The 16,729-nt window shown below is 42.9% G+C and overlaps 1 protein-coding gene across 1 annotated transcript in view; it reads right to left on the bottom strand.

Annotated features, from left to right (window-relative positions):
• Window positions 1-1,570: 1,570 nt before the first annotated feature.
• Window positions 1,571-16,729, bottom strand: part of VIPR2 (vasoactive intestinal peptide receptor 2) — a 141,017-nt gene continuing 125,858 nt past the window's right edge. Inside the window, exons 11-13 of the mRNA XM_040352690.1 lie at window positions 10,496-10,625; window positions 9,419-9,460; window positions 1,571-2,508 (exon numbers count right to left, since the gene is read on the bottom strand). Coding sequence (XP_040208624.1) covers window positions 2,335-2,508; window positions 9,419-9,460; window positions 10,496-10,625 — 346 coding nt within the window. The 3' untranslated portion in view covers window positions 1,571-2,334. The remainder of the gene's footprint in view (window positions 2,509-9,418; window positions 9,461-10,495; window positions 10,626-16,729) is intronic.

Genomic DNA, 16,729 nt, shown 5'->3' with positions numbered 1-16,729 from the left:
CTGCCGAAACAAGTAAGAGATGGGTGGAGGATCTCTTGGTAGTCACTTTCCTCAGAGGAGTATTGAAGATTCGGCGACACCTGTCAGACGATCATTTCCTAAGTGGGATTGTCCCTGGTCCTTGAAATTCTATCTGACCATCCCTTTGCTCCAGTGGAACAAGTAGCAAGGTGGAACCTGACACTAAAGACGGCTTTCCTGCTAGCCATTACATCTGGCAGAAGGATCTCGGAACTTCACACCTTAGGGATGGGTGACGGCCACATCTCTTTCTTCCCGAACAGGGTGGAACTTCGCCCCTTCGAGGGTTCACACCTAAGGTCGCTACTCCAAGCCACCACTAGCAGTGTTTACAGACACAGGTTCAGAGTCTTGTCGTGAGCTGGATGTATCCAGAGTGCTCAGGGCCTACCTAACAGCCACGACCCCTTCAAAAACTCTGAGAGACTTTTCATTGTACTGTTCAGTAAATACAGGGGCAAAGAAGCTTCCATCAGAACTCTGGCATCTTGGGTTGTAAAGTTAATCCAGAAGGCCTACAGGGTAAAGAATCTTCTTCATCCTGAGTAAATGCTCATTCTACAAGGGCAGTCTCGGCTTCCTGGGCAGCAAGGGCTAATGTTTTGTTGAAGACGGTGTGCAGGGCCGCCACCTGGTCTTCTCACCATACGTTCCTCAGACACTACCATATTGCTCCAGGAGCTCTCACGACTGTTGAGTTTGGAAGAAGGGCAGTTCAGGCTGCTATGTCTTCTTCTAATTAAACGTTTATTGTTAAGCATTATCCCACCCATATCAGCTAGTTATTTATCACAAGTATGCTGCCATGGAGGCACCAGGAAAACGGAAAATTGTATCATACTTACCAGTAATTTTCCTTTCCTGGTGCCTATCCATGGCAGCATACGCTCCCACCCTCGGTATTCTATATTACAGAGAATGTTGGGGGAGGGGCTATGCCCTTTAATTTATTCTATTCACTAGCCCTGAAGGAGGAGTCGAGGCGGAGCTCTATCACAAGTATGCTGCCATGGATAGGCACCAGGAAAGGAAAATTACTGGTAAGTATGATACAATTTTCCGTTTTTCATCAAAAATATGTAGAAGAGTACATATCGGCCTAAACTGAGGAAAACATTTTTTTATATATATATTTTTGGGGGATATTTATTATAGCAAAAAGTAAAAAATATTGCTTTTTTTTCAAAAATTGTCCCCCTTTTTTTAGTTTATAGCGCAAAAAAGAAAACCAGCAGAGATGATCAAATACCACCAAAAGAAAGCTCTATTTGTGGGAAAAAAAGGACGTCAATTTTGTTTGTGTGCAACGTCGCACAGCCAAGCAATTGTCAGTTAAAGCGCTGCAGTGCCGAATAAAAAAAAAATGGCCCGTTAATTGCAGTCAAATCTTCCGGGGCTGAAGTGGTAAAGACTCGTACACACTGTAAGAAAATTGGGCGAACATTTTCGTCCGAGGAACTTTTGTACGATTTTTAATGTGTACACAACTTTCTACAGCAGATTCCGATCTTCTGAATAAAATTTTTCGAAGGGACAAACAGAATGAACAGAATGAATGATTTTCATTCAATGTATACCGTTTTCGTACGATTTTTGTATGAGAAAAATCTTAAATGAAAGACTGCGCATGATCAGAAACAATAAACAACAAAAACATGCCTTGAATTTTCGTACAAATTTGCCTTCGTCGGTTACGGTTTGCTGTGAAACAACGAGGAAAATCTGATGATTGTTCGCATGATTTGCTATGGCACATTTCTGATACTGTGATTTGTTAATCTCTTTAGCTCCACGTACTGTACATCAACATGTCCTTAGTTTTGGAAAATTATGACAGCAGCAGTTTGGAATGAAATATCTACAAACCCCTTTAGACATGCAAAACCAGTTAAAACACCTGTGTATTTGACAAAGTAAAAAAGACCATAATAGTTGAAGGAATTATTAAGCCAGAGATAATTTCTAACACTAGATAAATGGCACCCAAATATACATAATGCATAATTATCTGCCAGCCTACATTGAGTCCATACAAATAAACTATACAGTTTAATACTCAACATAATATGTTCCACAAAACATAAAAGTAATACACAAACATAATAAATTACATGATAAGAATTGCATGATCGAAATAGCTGATAGAGTGATAAGTGCAACATTAAGTCCCAAAGTTCATAGAAAAATTTGTTGGTCATCAGATTTGAAATAAAACACTTAAAGGTATAGTTCTTTTTCACTGTTACCAAATTTAGCTGCGCAGAATTTTCAGCAGTCCTTACGCTGGAATATTTCATTTCGTAGATATACTAATTATATGATGGAAGTTTCAGTTTGCATGATGGATGGTGCTCTTGAGTTTCGGTGAAATTGTGGAACACACTCTGAGCCATTCCGTGAAATTGATAGGCTGTGCAGACGATAGTCTCGGCTTAGGTACTGGTTCAGATAAAAACTCCCCCATTTTCTCTTTAGCTCTCCTTGGACCTAAAAGGTGAACAAACACTTGATATTTTAGTCCATCAATAATAATCAGAATTGTTTTATTAATTTCCCACCACTTCTGCATTGGTTGTTGTACAAACACATTTTGTTTTTTAGAGGTAACACGTAAAAAAGTTTTAAAAAAGAAATAAAAATGTAATTAGTATAAAGTGGTAAGAGGACCAGAGACCCCTTATTTAAAAAAAAAGATCTATACTCTAATGTTATCATAAACTTATGTTAACAGTACAGCTGGAGTGAACAAAAAATAATAGAAGGACTAAAAGACTTGCTAAAATGCTGCCCTAGGTTTAATCCAGTGCTGACCACATGTCTGACATGCCTTAGCAGGGCTGCTGTTAGAAATTATGAGACCCCATACAGCCTACCTGAAAGGTACAACAACCCCCCCCCCCCCCTCAAAAATATTAAAACAATATTTTCACAAAACATACATGAAAATCATTATTAGCGGATGCAAACATAACAACTTGCAAAATCTAAAATATAAAACTGTATTGAGTTAATTAATAAAGGTGTGTGTGTAAATGATGTCTTAGGGTTCGTTTGCATAGGTGCTGTGGCCTGTATAGTGTGAATCAGCATTTTCTCTTTTTAAATTCTGCTATTGCTGTGTGCAGGCTGCCTATGTTACGCTATAGGGCGCCTCAGCAGTAGGGATGAGCTTCGCGTTCGATACGAACGTATGTTCGACTCGAACATCGGTCGTTTGATCGTTCGTCGAAATTCGAACAAAACGAGTCGTTCGCGCCAAATTCGAGTGACGCAAAACGGCCCATAATTCACTGCGGCGTTGAGCGCTGATGATTGGCCAAGCATGCTGTATGTCCCGCATGCTTGGCCAATCACAGCGCGCAGAAAACGAAGAGCCATAATTGGCCAAAGCCTGGGTTGCTTTGGCCAATTATGGCTCATGGCTTTAGCACACACCCCACACTATAAAAGGCCGACTTCCAGGCGGCCTCGTGTAGTGTGTTCTACAGAGCAGTTAGAGAGACAGAGAGATTATCTTTTTAGATAGATAGATAGAGCAGGATAGTCAGTTTAGCTTGAAATACAGTGTGTAGAGAATATATATACATCCCTAGGAGTTGTACATATATTTATACACTGTATAGCTTAGCTAGATCTGCTCTTAGTATTTGTCAGGCAGGAGATTGTGCATAGCTGCAGTGCTCTAACGTGTTGTATTGCCTGCCTGTGTGCTGTGTAGTTTACACCTAAACGTACTGGGTGTTACTGCACGTGTCCTGTTTTTTTGCAACTAAGCGCATTTTGTGTAAGTGCAAGTTTGCTCTTTAATAGCACGTAAGCGCATTTACTGCAAGTGCAATTTTGCTCTTTAATCGCATGTAAGCGCATTTACTGCAAGTGCAATTTTTCTCTTTAATCGCACGTAAGCGCATTTACTGCAAGTGCAATTTTGCAGTGTTGTGTTGTGCCTAAGGACAAATTTTCCAACATTAAATTGAATATTGGTCTTTAAAATGAGCGTTTTTGAATTCGAACGTTCGAGTCCCATAGACTTCAATGGGGTTCTAAATGTTTGCGCGAACTCGCGGTCTGTTCGAACGTTCTGGTGCGAACCGAACACGGGTATGTTCGGCTCATCCCTACTCAGCAGCTGTACGGACACAGCAGCAGGTCATAATTTGACAGGTGTGTGGGTGCAGGTGTACGGCCTCAAACACAGATAGTGTGCATTCGTGGTAACTCACCCACACCTGCACCCTTATCAAATTAGGACCTGTGGCTGTGTTCATGCAGCCGCTGTGTCCTCATAGAGTAACAGATGGCTCCGGCCGCACAAACAAGTTGCTCATTTACACTGTATGGGCCACAGAACCTGCGAATGAGCTCTTAATTAATAAATACATTTTTCCAATGGTTCAAATTTTTTTTTTTACAGTTTTTTTTTTTATTATTTTTTACAGATTTTTATCTAAACGGAACCCTGACATCTCACCTTTGAGACAGAGAAAGGAATTGAGGACACAGATTTCTTCAATTCCTTTCTTTGTGTAGCCCGGGCTGCACTGAAGATGAATGGATAGGAGACCGAGACAGAGGCTTCTATTCATAAACTGAAGTATAGTAAAAACAGTTTACTATGCTCACATAGCATGAATGGACACATGAGCAATTGGTACCTATTGCTTACTGTGTCCAATGCAGAAAAGGAAGGGTCCGGTAAATAACATAATTACCGGCCCCCTTCCCCCACTCACCATCCGCCTGTGTACCTACAACAGCCAATTAGCAGAGGGGAGCCGGTGGCACTGTGGGGGGACAAGGGGGGGGGGGGCTTGGCAGGCACACAGGGGAGAATCTGATGTGGGCAACACAGGAGGTGGAATCAGTGCGGTGGGGAGGGGAACAATTACAGAATGATGTCCTGTGTCTCTCCCTCCAACAGCTGAAAGCTGGCATGGGGGTGAAGGGAGAAACCAGCTTTCAGCTGCTGCAGAGAGCCGCACAGGACACCATTCTACAATTGTTCCCTCACCTCGCTGCACCAATCCCCCTGCTGTCCAGGCCTCCTACAGGAGGATCTGTAAGACCCCTTATCGGCAGTCCTGTGCCTTAGCTCTTGGCCATGCAATCTCTGCTAAAATTGAGGGGGGTCCATAACAGACACCTTTTAGCAGAGATCAAGTGAGAGGTCCTCACAGATGTGTCCAACATTGGAGACAGCCCATAGCAGTATTTTCTCTGGGAAATGTAGGCATTTCAACCTATATACAGTATAACTCTTTATTTATCCAACCCACTTTATGTTCATATTTAGGTACTAGTTCATTTTAAAGAAGACATCTATTTCACATTAAAAAATCAAAGACAATATAAATAATAATACCATAAAACTTTAATTTGTATAACACTAAAGCAACCAAGCCAGAAAAAAAATCACCTGCAACTGTAAAAGAAAAGCTATGCTGACCTCTTTGTTGGCCCATGTCTTCTGCCTTCCTTCTGTTTCAGCCCTACAGCCTCTGTAAGACTTTTCCATTCGGCAAGGAACCATGGCATGTGGTAATGGATATAGACATACCGCAAGTCTTAAAGAGGTTGGGGCACTGGAACAGAGGAAAGGTTGGAGAGGTGTGTGTACCTTTCTATAGAATGTTGTTTCCTCTGAGAGTTCCGCTTTAAACACTACCTTGAAACAACAGCCCATACACTCTACATATAGTACACAGTATTTTCTCCTCCACACAAAAGTTCCTGTAGTTTATAAACATTGAAACACCAATCCTATTAGTGCCTTTGGGCCAATGATGTCCTAAAGCATGGGTGCTCAACCTGTGGCCCTCCAGCTGTTGCGGAACTACAAGTTCCATGAGGCATTCCAAGCCGCTGACAGTTACAAGCATGACTCCCAAAGTCAGAGGCATGATGGGAATTGTAGTTTTGCAACAGCTGGAGGGCCACAGGTTGAGCACCCATGTCCTAAAGTAAAGCTGGACTTTTGCTGAGACAAATTTCAGCAGTTATCTGCTATTGTGTTATAATTGACCAGCCACCTTCTAATTGCTAGGAGGGAGAGTCTGCATGCTATAATTATTTCATCAGTGCTATTGTAGTTATACAAGGAAAACTTTTAGCCAATCATTTGAGCAGAAATACAGCAATGTGAAAGTAGTAAACACTGAACTAAAATAATTTAAAGTGGTTGTTATTGTGCAGAGTATTGCAATAAGCACTGGAAGCTTCTTGGATGCAGTAATACAGCTGTACTTTCATGGAGAAATGTATTACATGTCTTACAGCATGGAGAAACATGAACAGGAAGCAGGAATATACAAGTACATGCACTAAGATAGACAATCCATCCTGTTATATCATAGAAAACATTAACTATACACTATAATACTACAGCGCCACCTGCTGCATAGATAGGTATAATGCATACAGTATTGTCAGTTTATTAACAACTTTACATTACATGCTGTTGTTCTTTTCCAACAGTTGTAAACCTCTGAAATAAAACATGAAACCATCATATCCTTTTGCAGTGCGTGCTAGCCTCAATCCAAAGTACCTAGTATGGTTCCTATCTGCTTTCTCTTTCCTCTGCTATCTACTATAAGTCACTTCTGGCAGGTTATGCAGACACCACAGGATCCCGAGGGACTTTCCCCCCCATTTCCCAGCACACAGCAGGCATAGCTCCCAACTGTCCCTGATTTTGAGGGACTGTCCCTGATTTGGAGTAATGTCCATCTGTCCCTCCTTCCTCCTCATTTGTCCCTCATTTTGGTCTGTATATAAAATGCACTTTTTATCTATCAAAAGGTGTTTTCCAGTACTAAACCTTTCATCTGATTATTAAATGGCTGCATTTGTAAATTCCAAAAGCCAATATAAAGGAATAGTAGTGGTAAAAAAGCACTTGTGGGTTTAACTAATCTTGTTTTTTTGTGAAGTTCTCCTTTAAGGAGGCGTGGCAGGGTGTGTGTCCTATGCCTGCATACTTTTGCAGATAGGTGTCCCTCATTCCCATCTCAAAAAGTTGGGAGGTATGAGCAGGTAATTGATAGCCTCAGCAATGCATGTTTCCTAATTTGTCTGTGTAGAGGGAGGTGTGTCCATTCCCTCCACTCAGGTCTCCAATTACACTTTGCTCTCTGTTCTATGCTGTGCAGTGTGTGATGTCAGAACTCAGAAACGCTGTGTAAAACATGTGCTTTAGAAGGCTGTAGAAAAGAGAGGGCGGTAGACTAACAGGGATAATTTCTGTAGGAGGATTTGTTTCATCTCTATGTACAGTGAGTGAACAGCTTGTATAACAGTGTACATTTTCTGTCCCCTCAAGATAACTTAACACACAGCCATTAATGTCTAAACCACTGACAACAAATGTGAGTATACACCTAAGTGAAAATGTCCAAATTGGGCCCAATTAGCCATTTTCCCTCCCCGGTATCATGCGACTCATTCGTGTTTCAAAGGCCTCGGGTGTGAATGGGGAGCAGGTGTGTTAAATTTGGTGTTATCGCTCTCACTCTCTCGAACTGGTCACTGGAAGTTCAACATGGCACCTCATGGCAAAGAACTCTCTGGGGATCTGAAAAAAAGAATTGTTGCTCTACATAAAGATGGTCTAGGCTATAAGAAGATTGCCAATACCCTGAAACTGAGCTGCAGCATGTTGGCGAAGACCATACAGCTGTTTAACAGGACAGTTTCAACTCAGAACTGGCCTCGACATGGTTGGCCAAAGAAGTTGTGTGCACGTGCTCAGCGTCATATCCAGAGGTTGTCTTTGGGAAATAGATGTATAAGTGCTGCCAGCATTGCTGCTGAGGGTGAAGGGGTGGGGGGGGGGGTCAGCCTGTCAGTGCTCAGACCATACACCACACTCTGCATCAAAGTGGTCTGCATGGCTGTCGTCTCAGAAGGTAGCCTCTTATAAAGATGATGCACAAGCAAGCCCGCAAACAGTTTGCTAAAGACAAGAAGACTAATGCCGCGTACACACGACTGTTTTTTCATGTCATGGAAAAAAACTAAGTTTTTCTCGACGTGATTCTTGTCAAGCCTGCCTTGCATACACACGATTGTGAAAAAATATGCTTGAGCAAAGTGCGGTGATGTACAACATGTATGACGGCACTATAAAGGGGAAGTTCCATTCGAATGGCACCATCCTTTTGGCTGATTATGCAAATTTACCTTCTCATAACTTGCTTCTGAGCATGCATGTTTTTTTCCCAGTCGTTAAAGCCTACACACAAACAATTTTCACGATGAAAAAAAAAGGACGACGTGAAAAACAACGCAAAAAAAAAGAGCAGGTTCTAAATTTTTAATGCCCATTTTTCTCGTCGAGAAAAATGCTCTGGAGCCTACACACGATCATTTTTAATGTCCAATTTAAAAAATTGCACTCTCTCGTCATGAAAAACGGTTGCGTGTACGCGGCATAAGGACATGGGTTACTGGAACCATGTCCTGCGGTCTGATGAGACCAAGATAAACTTATTTGGTTCAGATGGTATCAAGCGTGTGAGGTGACAACCAGGTGAGGAGTACAAAGACAAGTGTGTCTTACAGTCAAGCATGGTGGTGGGAGTGTCATGGTCTGGGGCTGCATGAGTGCTGCCGGCACTGGGAAACTACAGTTCATTGAGGGAACTATGAATGCCAACATGTACTGTGACATACTGAAGCAGAGCATAATGCCCTCCTTTCAGAGACAGGGCCGCAGGGCAGTATTCCAACATAATAACCCCAAACACACCTCCAAGACAACCACTGCCTTGCTAATGAAACTGAGGGTAAAGGTGATGGACTGGCCAAGCATGTCTCCAGACCTAAACCCCATTGAGCATCTGTGGGGCATCCTCAAATGGAAGGTGGAGGAGCACAAGGTCTCTAACATTCACCAGCTCCGTGATGTCGTCATGAAGGAGTGTAAGAGGACTCCAGTGGCAACCTGTGAAGCTCTGGTAAACTCCATGCCCAAGAGGGTTAAGGCAGTGCTGGAAAAAAATGGTGGCCAAACAAAATATTGACACTTTGAGCCCAATTTGGACATTTTCACTTAGTTGCGTACTCACTTTTATTGCCAGCAGTTTAGACATTAATGGCTGAGTGTTAAATTATTTTGAGGGGACAACAAATTCACACTGTTATACAAGCTGTACACTCACTACTTTACATTGTAGCAAAGTGTCATTTCTTCAGTGTTGTCACATGGAAAGATATAATAAAATATTTACAAAAATGTGAGGGGTGTACTCACTTTTGTCTGATACTGTGTGTGTGTGTGTATATATATATATATATATATATATATATATATATATAAGAGAGAGAAAGAGAGAGTTGGAGAGAGGGAGAGAGCGAGAGAGAGAGAGAGAATACCAAAAGTATGCAAATTACTTACTTCTGTGTTTAAAAAGCAGTACAGAATGGCCACAACCAGTCCCTGTAACAAAATAACACATGATTATAGCTTGTTTGGTAAAAAAAATGCAAAGAGCAATGATGAACAAAATTAAATAACCCACAGCAACCAATTAGATTTCAGCTAATTGAAGTCAGATCAGTTTAAAAAGTTTACTGATTGGTCAGGATGGGTTATGCGCTTCACACATGGCCATTTACCTTACTATTACAGGCCAATTCACATTGAATTTCACTAAAATAGATGGAAAATGCATGTAGATTTCCATCCATTTTTGTTGCGTTTTAACATGCGCTCATGTCCGTTGACATACATTTTGATATTCATTGACATACATTTTGACATCCGTTGACATGCATGTGCAGCGTTATGGTGTGAATAGGACACATTGGAAATGATTGTTTTTCAGATGTCCTTCCGATGATCTGAGTTTTACAGCTGTGCTAAAACACAGATCAATGCACTGATGTGAATTGGCCCTGATGCCGCATACACACAACCGTTTTTCATGTCCTAGAAAAAACAACGTTTTTCTCGACGTGATTCTTGTCAAGCCTGCCTTGCATACACACGATCGTATAAAAAAAATGCTGGAGCAAAGCGCGGTGACGTACAACACGTACGACGGCACTATAAAGGGGAAGTTCCATTCGAGTGGCGCCACCCTTTGGGCTGCTTTTGCTAATTTAGTGTTAGTAAAAGTTTGGTGAGAGACGATTCGTGCTTTTCAGTCTTCATGCTTTTCAGTCTGTTACAGCGTGACGAATGTGCTATTTCCATTACAAACGCTAGTTTTACCAGAACGAGTGCTCCCGTCTCATAACTTGCTTCTGAGCATGCGTGTTTTTTTCCCGTCGTTAAAGCCTACAGACGATCGTTTTTCACGATGTAAAAAACGAAGAGAAAATTTTTTAATGCCCATTTTTTATGTTGAGGAAAAATACTCTGGAGCCTACACACGATCATTTTTAATGACCAATTTAAAAATTGAGGTTTTCTCACCATGAAAAACGGTCGTGATCACAAGATCATTGCATGTACAGATGTATCTTTTACCTGAAATGACCCAACACAAAGCTCGAAATATATCTGACATTCACTGAAACTGGGCATCTGGAAAACAGTGAATACCATGTAGTGGACTCCAAACAATGGTATAAGCAGAAGGGTGGATTTTGTGAGCCTCCTGAAATAAGGCAAAAATAAAATATTACCTCTGTTAGGTCAAATTTATTTTACAAATACTTACTTAACACTGTTCATTTACACATAAATCATACGTTCACATCAGTCCCTGCCCTCAGGTAGATGATAATTTATGGTCCCTAACTCACATACTAGGGGCAATTCCTACCGGCATGTCTTTGGAGTAAACAGGAGCAACATGCAAACTTTGTGCAGGTAATGTTTGGCATTTGAACCAATGACTTTATGCTGCTAGGCAGAAGTGCTAACCACTTAGCCACTATGCTGCCCACTTGCCTTGTATGACAAAAGCCTTACTTCTCTACATCTCAATCACTGGTGCTGTACACAAGTCAGAGTTCTGACATTAGCAAGAAATTTGGACTTTGCACCGATGAATTATGAATTCAGCACTGACCATAAAATAATGATCTACATCTACAGAGGTAACATTTTAGGAGACTTCAATCCATTTCATGACAAAAACACACACATGGTTTTGACGCTTCCAACAGTTATACACATGTGGAAGAATTGAAAAAAAAATTAAATTGTATGTGGCCACCCATCCTTCCCCACATTTTAGAACTGTCAGTGGTGGGGATAGGGAAGGACAGCACATGCCTTCCACTGATCTTGACATATGGTGGGCATAAACAACATTTATGGGTGTTTGAATAAAGCTGTTTAGCAGCATTCAGGCCGGGAGAGGAAGCAAAGCACGTGAGCTGCATGAAAATGTATTGACAAAAAAACATGCTGAAAGAAGGAGAAAATAGAGTGAGCAAAGGAATTATCACTCCGCTGCTGCATTGTCAGCAAGGTAGGAGTAAAGATAACACTGCTATATTGCTAAAGGCCAGGTTCACACATAAGCAAATTGGATGAGGGTTTCCTCGCATCCATTTCATATGACATGGGAGTGTGACCAGCTCTCAATGGAGCTGGTTCACACATGTCCAGGGCGTGTGTGGTCTGGATTGAAAAAGGGTCCTGTGCGTGTTTGGGTCAGATTCAGGTGCGAATTCAGGCAAAAATTCAGACCTGAATCGCACCTGAACTGGTGAACAGACATGCACCGGACTCAAGGCACAAACCCGTGGCCGCACATATGTGAACCCAGGCCTAACTGTATGTAGTGTCATCCACCTGGGTGATCTGTTCAGCAGGATCTCAGGATGGGATGGAAACAAACACAAAGCCTTTGGCAGGTAAACCTGCTGCCTTATATTTTTGTTATGTGTTTTTAGCTGCTTGTATTGAGATCAGCTTTTTGAGATCAGCTAATATTCACATTAGCGTCCACCTGGGAAGCTGGGAAGTAATTGTTATAGATTATAGTATTATTTCTTTTTCATCAGGTAAAGGAAAAATTGTGGCCAGAAGGCAGCAGGTATGGACCTATATGGAACAAGTAAGAATATGGTGCTAGGCTTCTAAATTAAGAAGTGCATTATGCTCTGCAAGCAAAAGGTCATGAAATCATTCTGAGTTAAATATTTATTTGCATTATAAAAGGTTATAGATATAAGGAAAAATATACCAAAACATATGATGTTATGTTATACAGGACATAAGCTTATAGGTGATGATAAATATGCCAATTTTAAAAATAAACATAACATTTACCAAAAATCAAATTTTCCCTTTAATGGAAATATGTATTGAAATGATCTAGAAACATAAAAACATAGAAGTCAGGAAAACAACAAAGTGGATATTTTCCTGTTAAACAATTTGATTCCTGTCCTCCTGTAGTTTTTTTAATGCCTGTGACACCCAAAAGGGAAGTTCCACTTTAAGTACACATTTTTTTCGGTGGGAGGGAGTACCTCGTTTTGACAGTTATCGGCTCCCACTTTCACTCAAATTGCCTAGGTGATCTGATCAGAAGTTCTTCTCTCCCCCTCCCTCACTGCAGTAATCTGGGACACATCACAGGCCCCAGATGACTGCCGGACCATTTAGGACACGCACCGTGACTTGCGCATGCGCAGTGTGCACCTGGCTCTGAAGCCGCAAGCTATCACAGTTGAAATGCCAGCACCAACGAGAGAAGAGGAAGACAAGCGATGGCTCGGGTGAGCACATTGCTGGATTCTGGGACAGGCGAGTGTGTCTATTAAATGTCAGCAGCTATTAACTGTCATGAGTGGTTCTCGAACGTACTAACGATCAGATTATCGTACGATAGCTCCGAAATCTGTATTTCTTGATCATACATCACAGGACACAGAGCGTTAATTACTTAATGGGTTATGTAGTCACCACAGGTGATTGGACACTGGTTAACCCAATTAGAATTGAGTTCCTTGCCTATATAACTCCTCCCAAATGGAGAGTGGGTCAGTTTTTTCACCAGTGTTTAAGGAGGTTGGTCACGTTCAACATGTGCTAAGAAGAAAGTGCTCTTTTGATGGTCTGTCTGCGGATGCCTAGGAACTATAACCGTATCCATACTTCGGGCCCCAATTTTTAAAAGCCTCAAGGGTGTAACCCGGGATTCATGTAAGGAAGAAACAAGGTTTGCCTGTAATGTCTCTCTGCGGAGGTCTGGGCTCTGGGATCTAGACTTTGGTGTACTAATGCAACTGTGGCACGAAAATTTTCTGGCAGAGTCTTCTACAGGTCCAGGTTTGAGGTTTCTCTAATGGAACCCTTGATAAGCCTGAAGGTTGGCACAACTTGCCCAGCGTGATGGGTGAAAGCTGGAACTACTTATTAGTAGCTTTTCCTGCGGCGTGGATAAGGTAAGAAGAGGATCATTTATTTTATATTTATCTTCTGTGAGTAGGATGTCTTTCCTGGTTTTCACCACCCGAGTAAGTAAGTGCATACCTGGTCTATTCTTACATAGCCATCCAGGAACAAGCTCAGTGAAGTCGGTCAAATAAAAACACCACTCGCCTCCTCTTCCGCTGCAGGCTCTGCCACAAAACGCATACAGGGGTCCCCCTATGATGCCCCCAGTAATCTCTCCCCCTTCTCCTCTTCACCCTGGGTGCCATCATGACAGTGGCACGTGCGCTTTATGGTGTCTAATGGGCAGATGGAGAGGGGGAGGCCCATGGTTTCTCGTTCCTGTGCGCAGGAGCCAAAAGGCTGATTTAAAGCCCAGCACGCCAGAAGCCTTCTGTAAGCGGCATGGACACAGAGCAAACCTAAGACTCCTACTCGGCATCAGGTTGTTCAGTGAGCTAATATATGTGTATTGTAAGACTATAACACAACAGTTTTTTGTGGATAGTGCTTTACAGTAAGGACTATGTCCCCGAGAAGAGGTACAAGGGCTGGTAAAGAGGCATCAGAAGATCCCCACTTATGGCTAAGGAATCTGAGCTTGCCTGCAGTTTACCATCCCCCTCTGTCAGCCAGGATAGCAGCCTCACAGGATGATCATGTGTCCCTGTCTGGTTTTGCAGCTTCTCCTATGGCAGCTCCTGTATACGTCCCTGGACGCTTAAAAGTTGCTTTGGGTGGCTTAGAAGGAAGGATTTCTACTACAATCGCAACCTCCTTGAAAGATAGCAGAAAACAGGGTAGATCCCCTTTATCTGCTCTGGCTCTCTCATCAGATGAGCATTTTGAAGGTGAAAATCCCTCTCTGGAGATGAGGACCAGTTGCAGTCTGAGGACTTAGAGGATGAGAGGATTCCTGCTACCTCTCAGTCGCTAAAGATGCAGGTGCAATATTATGCAGAGATGGTGCATGCCACTTATAAATTGCCTCCTATTAAAGCTTCTATGTCCTCTGTGTTCTCTTTGGGATCTCGGAAATCACCACAGGCTGCATGCTCCTTTCCAGTTCATCCCTTGCTGGATAAACTGATGTATGATGACTGGGTTCACCCAGATAAACTGTTTCTCCTCCTAAGCAGTTTTTCCCTCCTTTATCCTATGGAGGAAGGTTTCACTAAGAAATGGGGGGTACCTGCTTTAATGCAGCTATTTCTTGTGCAAACAAAAGCCTGACCTGTCCTATAGACCATGCTCAGGGCTTGAAGGATCCAACTCATAAAAAGCTGGAATCCCTATTGAAAGCCTCCTCCTCTATGGCTGGTGCTGTAGTACAACCTGCAGTTGCAGCAATTGGTATGTCAGTTCCTCAAGGAATAAATGAAGTAGATGATTAACCTCCTCCCTACAGAGGAGATTGAGGTTTATGAGGACCTTTCTAAGGCCTTGTGTTTTGCGATTGATGCGATTATGGACTCTGTTTAGCAAGCATCCCACATGAATCTCCTGCAGGTACACATTCGCAGGTCCCTTTTAACATTGGAAGGCCGAGATTTCTTGCAAAAGATACTTGGCGGCGTTCCCCTTTGAGGGAGGACGCCTGTTTGGGGATGACTTGAATAAATACATCCAAAAGATTACCGGAGGCAAGTCTACTCTGTTGCCGGTAAAAAAGTAAACGTCCTTCATTTAAGCGTTCTCTTTGCCCAGCCCCTGGAACCTCATTCTCCAGGCACTGGCGACGGCCTCCCCAGTCTAACACTAGGGGAAAGGCCCAGAGCCAAGCCCAAGGGCAGAAAAGAACTTGGGGTTCAAAATCTAAGCAGAACCCCAAGACTTCCCTATGAAGGGACGCCCCCACTGAGTGGAAGGCTGCTGCAATTTGCAAAGTCTTGGTGGGACGAAGTTCGGGACAAGTAGGTCATCTCCACAGTGTCCTCAGGCTACAAGCTGGAATTCAGAGAGCTTCTGCCACCCCGTTTTCTGAGATCAAGAATTGAAAAAATCCAGAAAAAAGAAGGCCTTTTTTGTTGGCCTTGGAACGCCTGTTGTCCCAAGGGGTAATCACGGAGTTAGCCCCAGAGGATTCCAGAAACAAACGGGGATGTCTGACCTATTCTAGATCTGAAAACCCTGAATCGGTTTCTGAACATTCGCTCCTTTCACATGGAGTCTGTCCGTTCAGTTGTTTCCTCCCTTCAGGGAGGAGAAATTCCTGGCATCAATAGACAGCAGAGATGCATATCTACATGTGCCAATATTCCCCTACTCACCAAAGATTTCTAAGGTTTGTGGTGGATCAGCTCCACTTCCAGTTTGTGACCCTTCCTTTCGGGCTGGCTACGGCACCTCGAGTGTTTACAAAAATACTGGCCCCAACCCTGGCGAGGCTAAGGGCATGGGGCATAGCAGTAACAGCCTATCTGAGCAATCTATTGATCACAGATCAGTCCGCTGCACGCTTGGGCCACAGTGTGCATAGCACAGTGGAATATTTAGAGTACCTAGTATGTGGGCATGATTATAGACACCTCCCAAAGCAAGGTGTTACTTCCAAGCCAAAGGCAAAAAGCCATAGGAGACTTGGTCCGAGTGATAAAGGCAAAGAAAAGGCCTTCCATCCGTCTATGCATGAGATCATTGGGAAAGATGTTAGTTTCAGTCAAGGCCGTTACAGGGCAGAATTCTGTCCGCTTGGAACAAAGATGTTCAGGCCCTGGACCTTCCTATGATCTTATCTCCAAAGGTTCGCCAGAACCTCAATTGGTGGTTGCTCCCCCAAAATCTGTCAAAAGGAAATTCCTTTACTCCCGTTACCTGGAAATTGGTAATCACAGACGCCACCCTTCTAGGCTGGGGGGGGGGGCAGTTCTGGAAGAGGCATTTGCCCAGGGAAGTGATCTGGAGCCGAAAAGCTCCTACCCATCAACATTCTGGAAATTCGGGCAATTCATCTGGCCCTCAAAGTCTGGTCTTACAGACTGCAGGGTTGGCCTGTTCGGATTCAGTCCGACAATGCTACAGCCATGGCCTATATCAATCACCAAGGAGGCACCAGAAGTCTGGATGCTCAAAGAGAGGTGAATTACATCCTGGCCTAGGCAGATTCCTCGCCTATCTGCAGTCTTCATTCCAGGGGTAGGAAATTGGCAGGCAGATTTTTTAAGCCGCCGGCGGCTGAGTCCAGGAATATGATCTCTACTCCCTGACATATATCAGATCATATGTCAGAAATTAGGTATCCCAGATGTGGACCTGTTGGCTTTCAGGTTAAACGCAAGCTGTCCAACTTTGTGTCAAGAACAAGAGATCCCTGTGCTCAAGGGTCAGATGCCATGACACTTCTCCCACGATTCTTTCAGAGAGTCA

The sequence above is a fragment of the Rana temporaria genome, chromosome 5 (assembly GCF_905171775.1).
Source record: "Rana temporaria chromosome 5, aRanTem1.1, whole genome shotgun sequence".
Classification (NCBI taxonomy): Eukaryota; Metazoa; Chordata; class Amphibia; order Anura; family Ranidae; genus Rana; species Rana temporaria.
The sequence above is the reverse complement of the archived record's forward strand: the minus strand, read 5'-3'. Positions and strand labels throughout refer to the sequence as shown.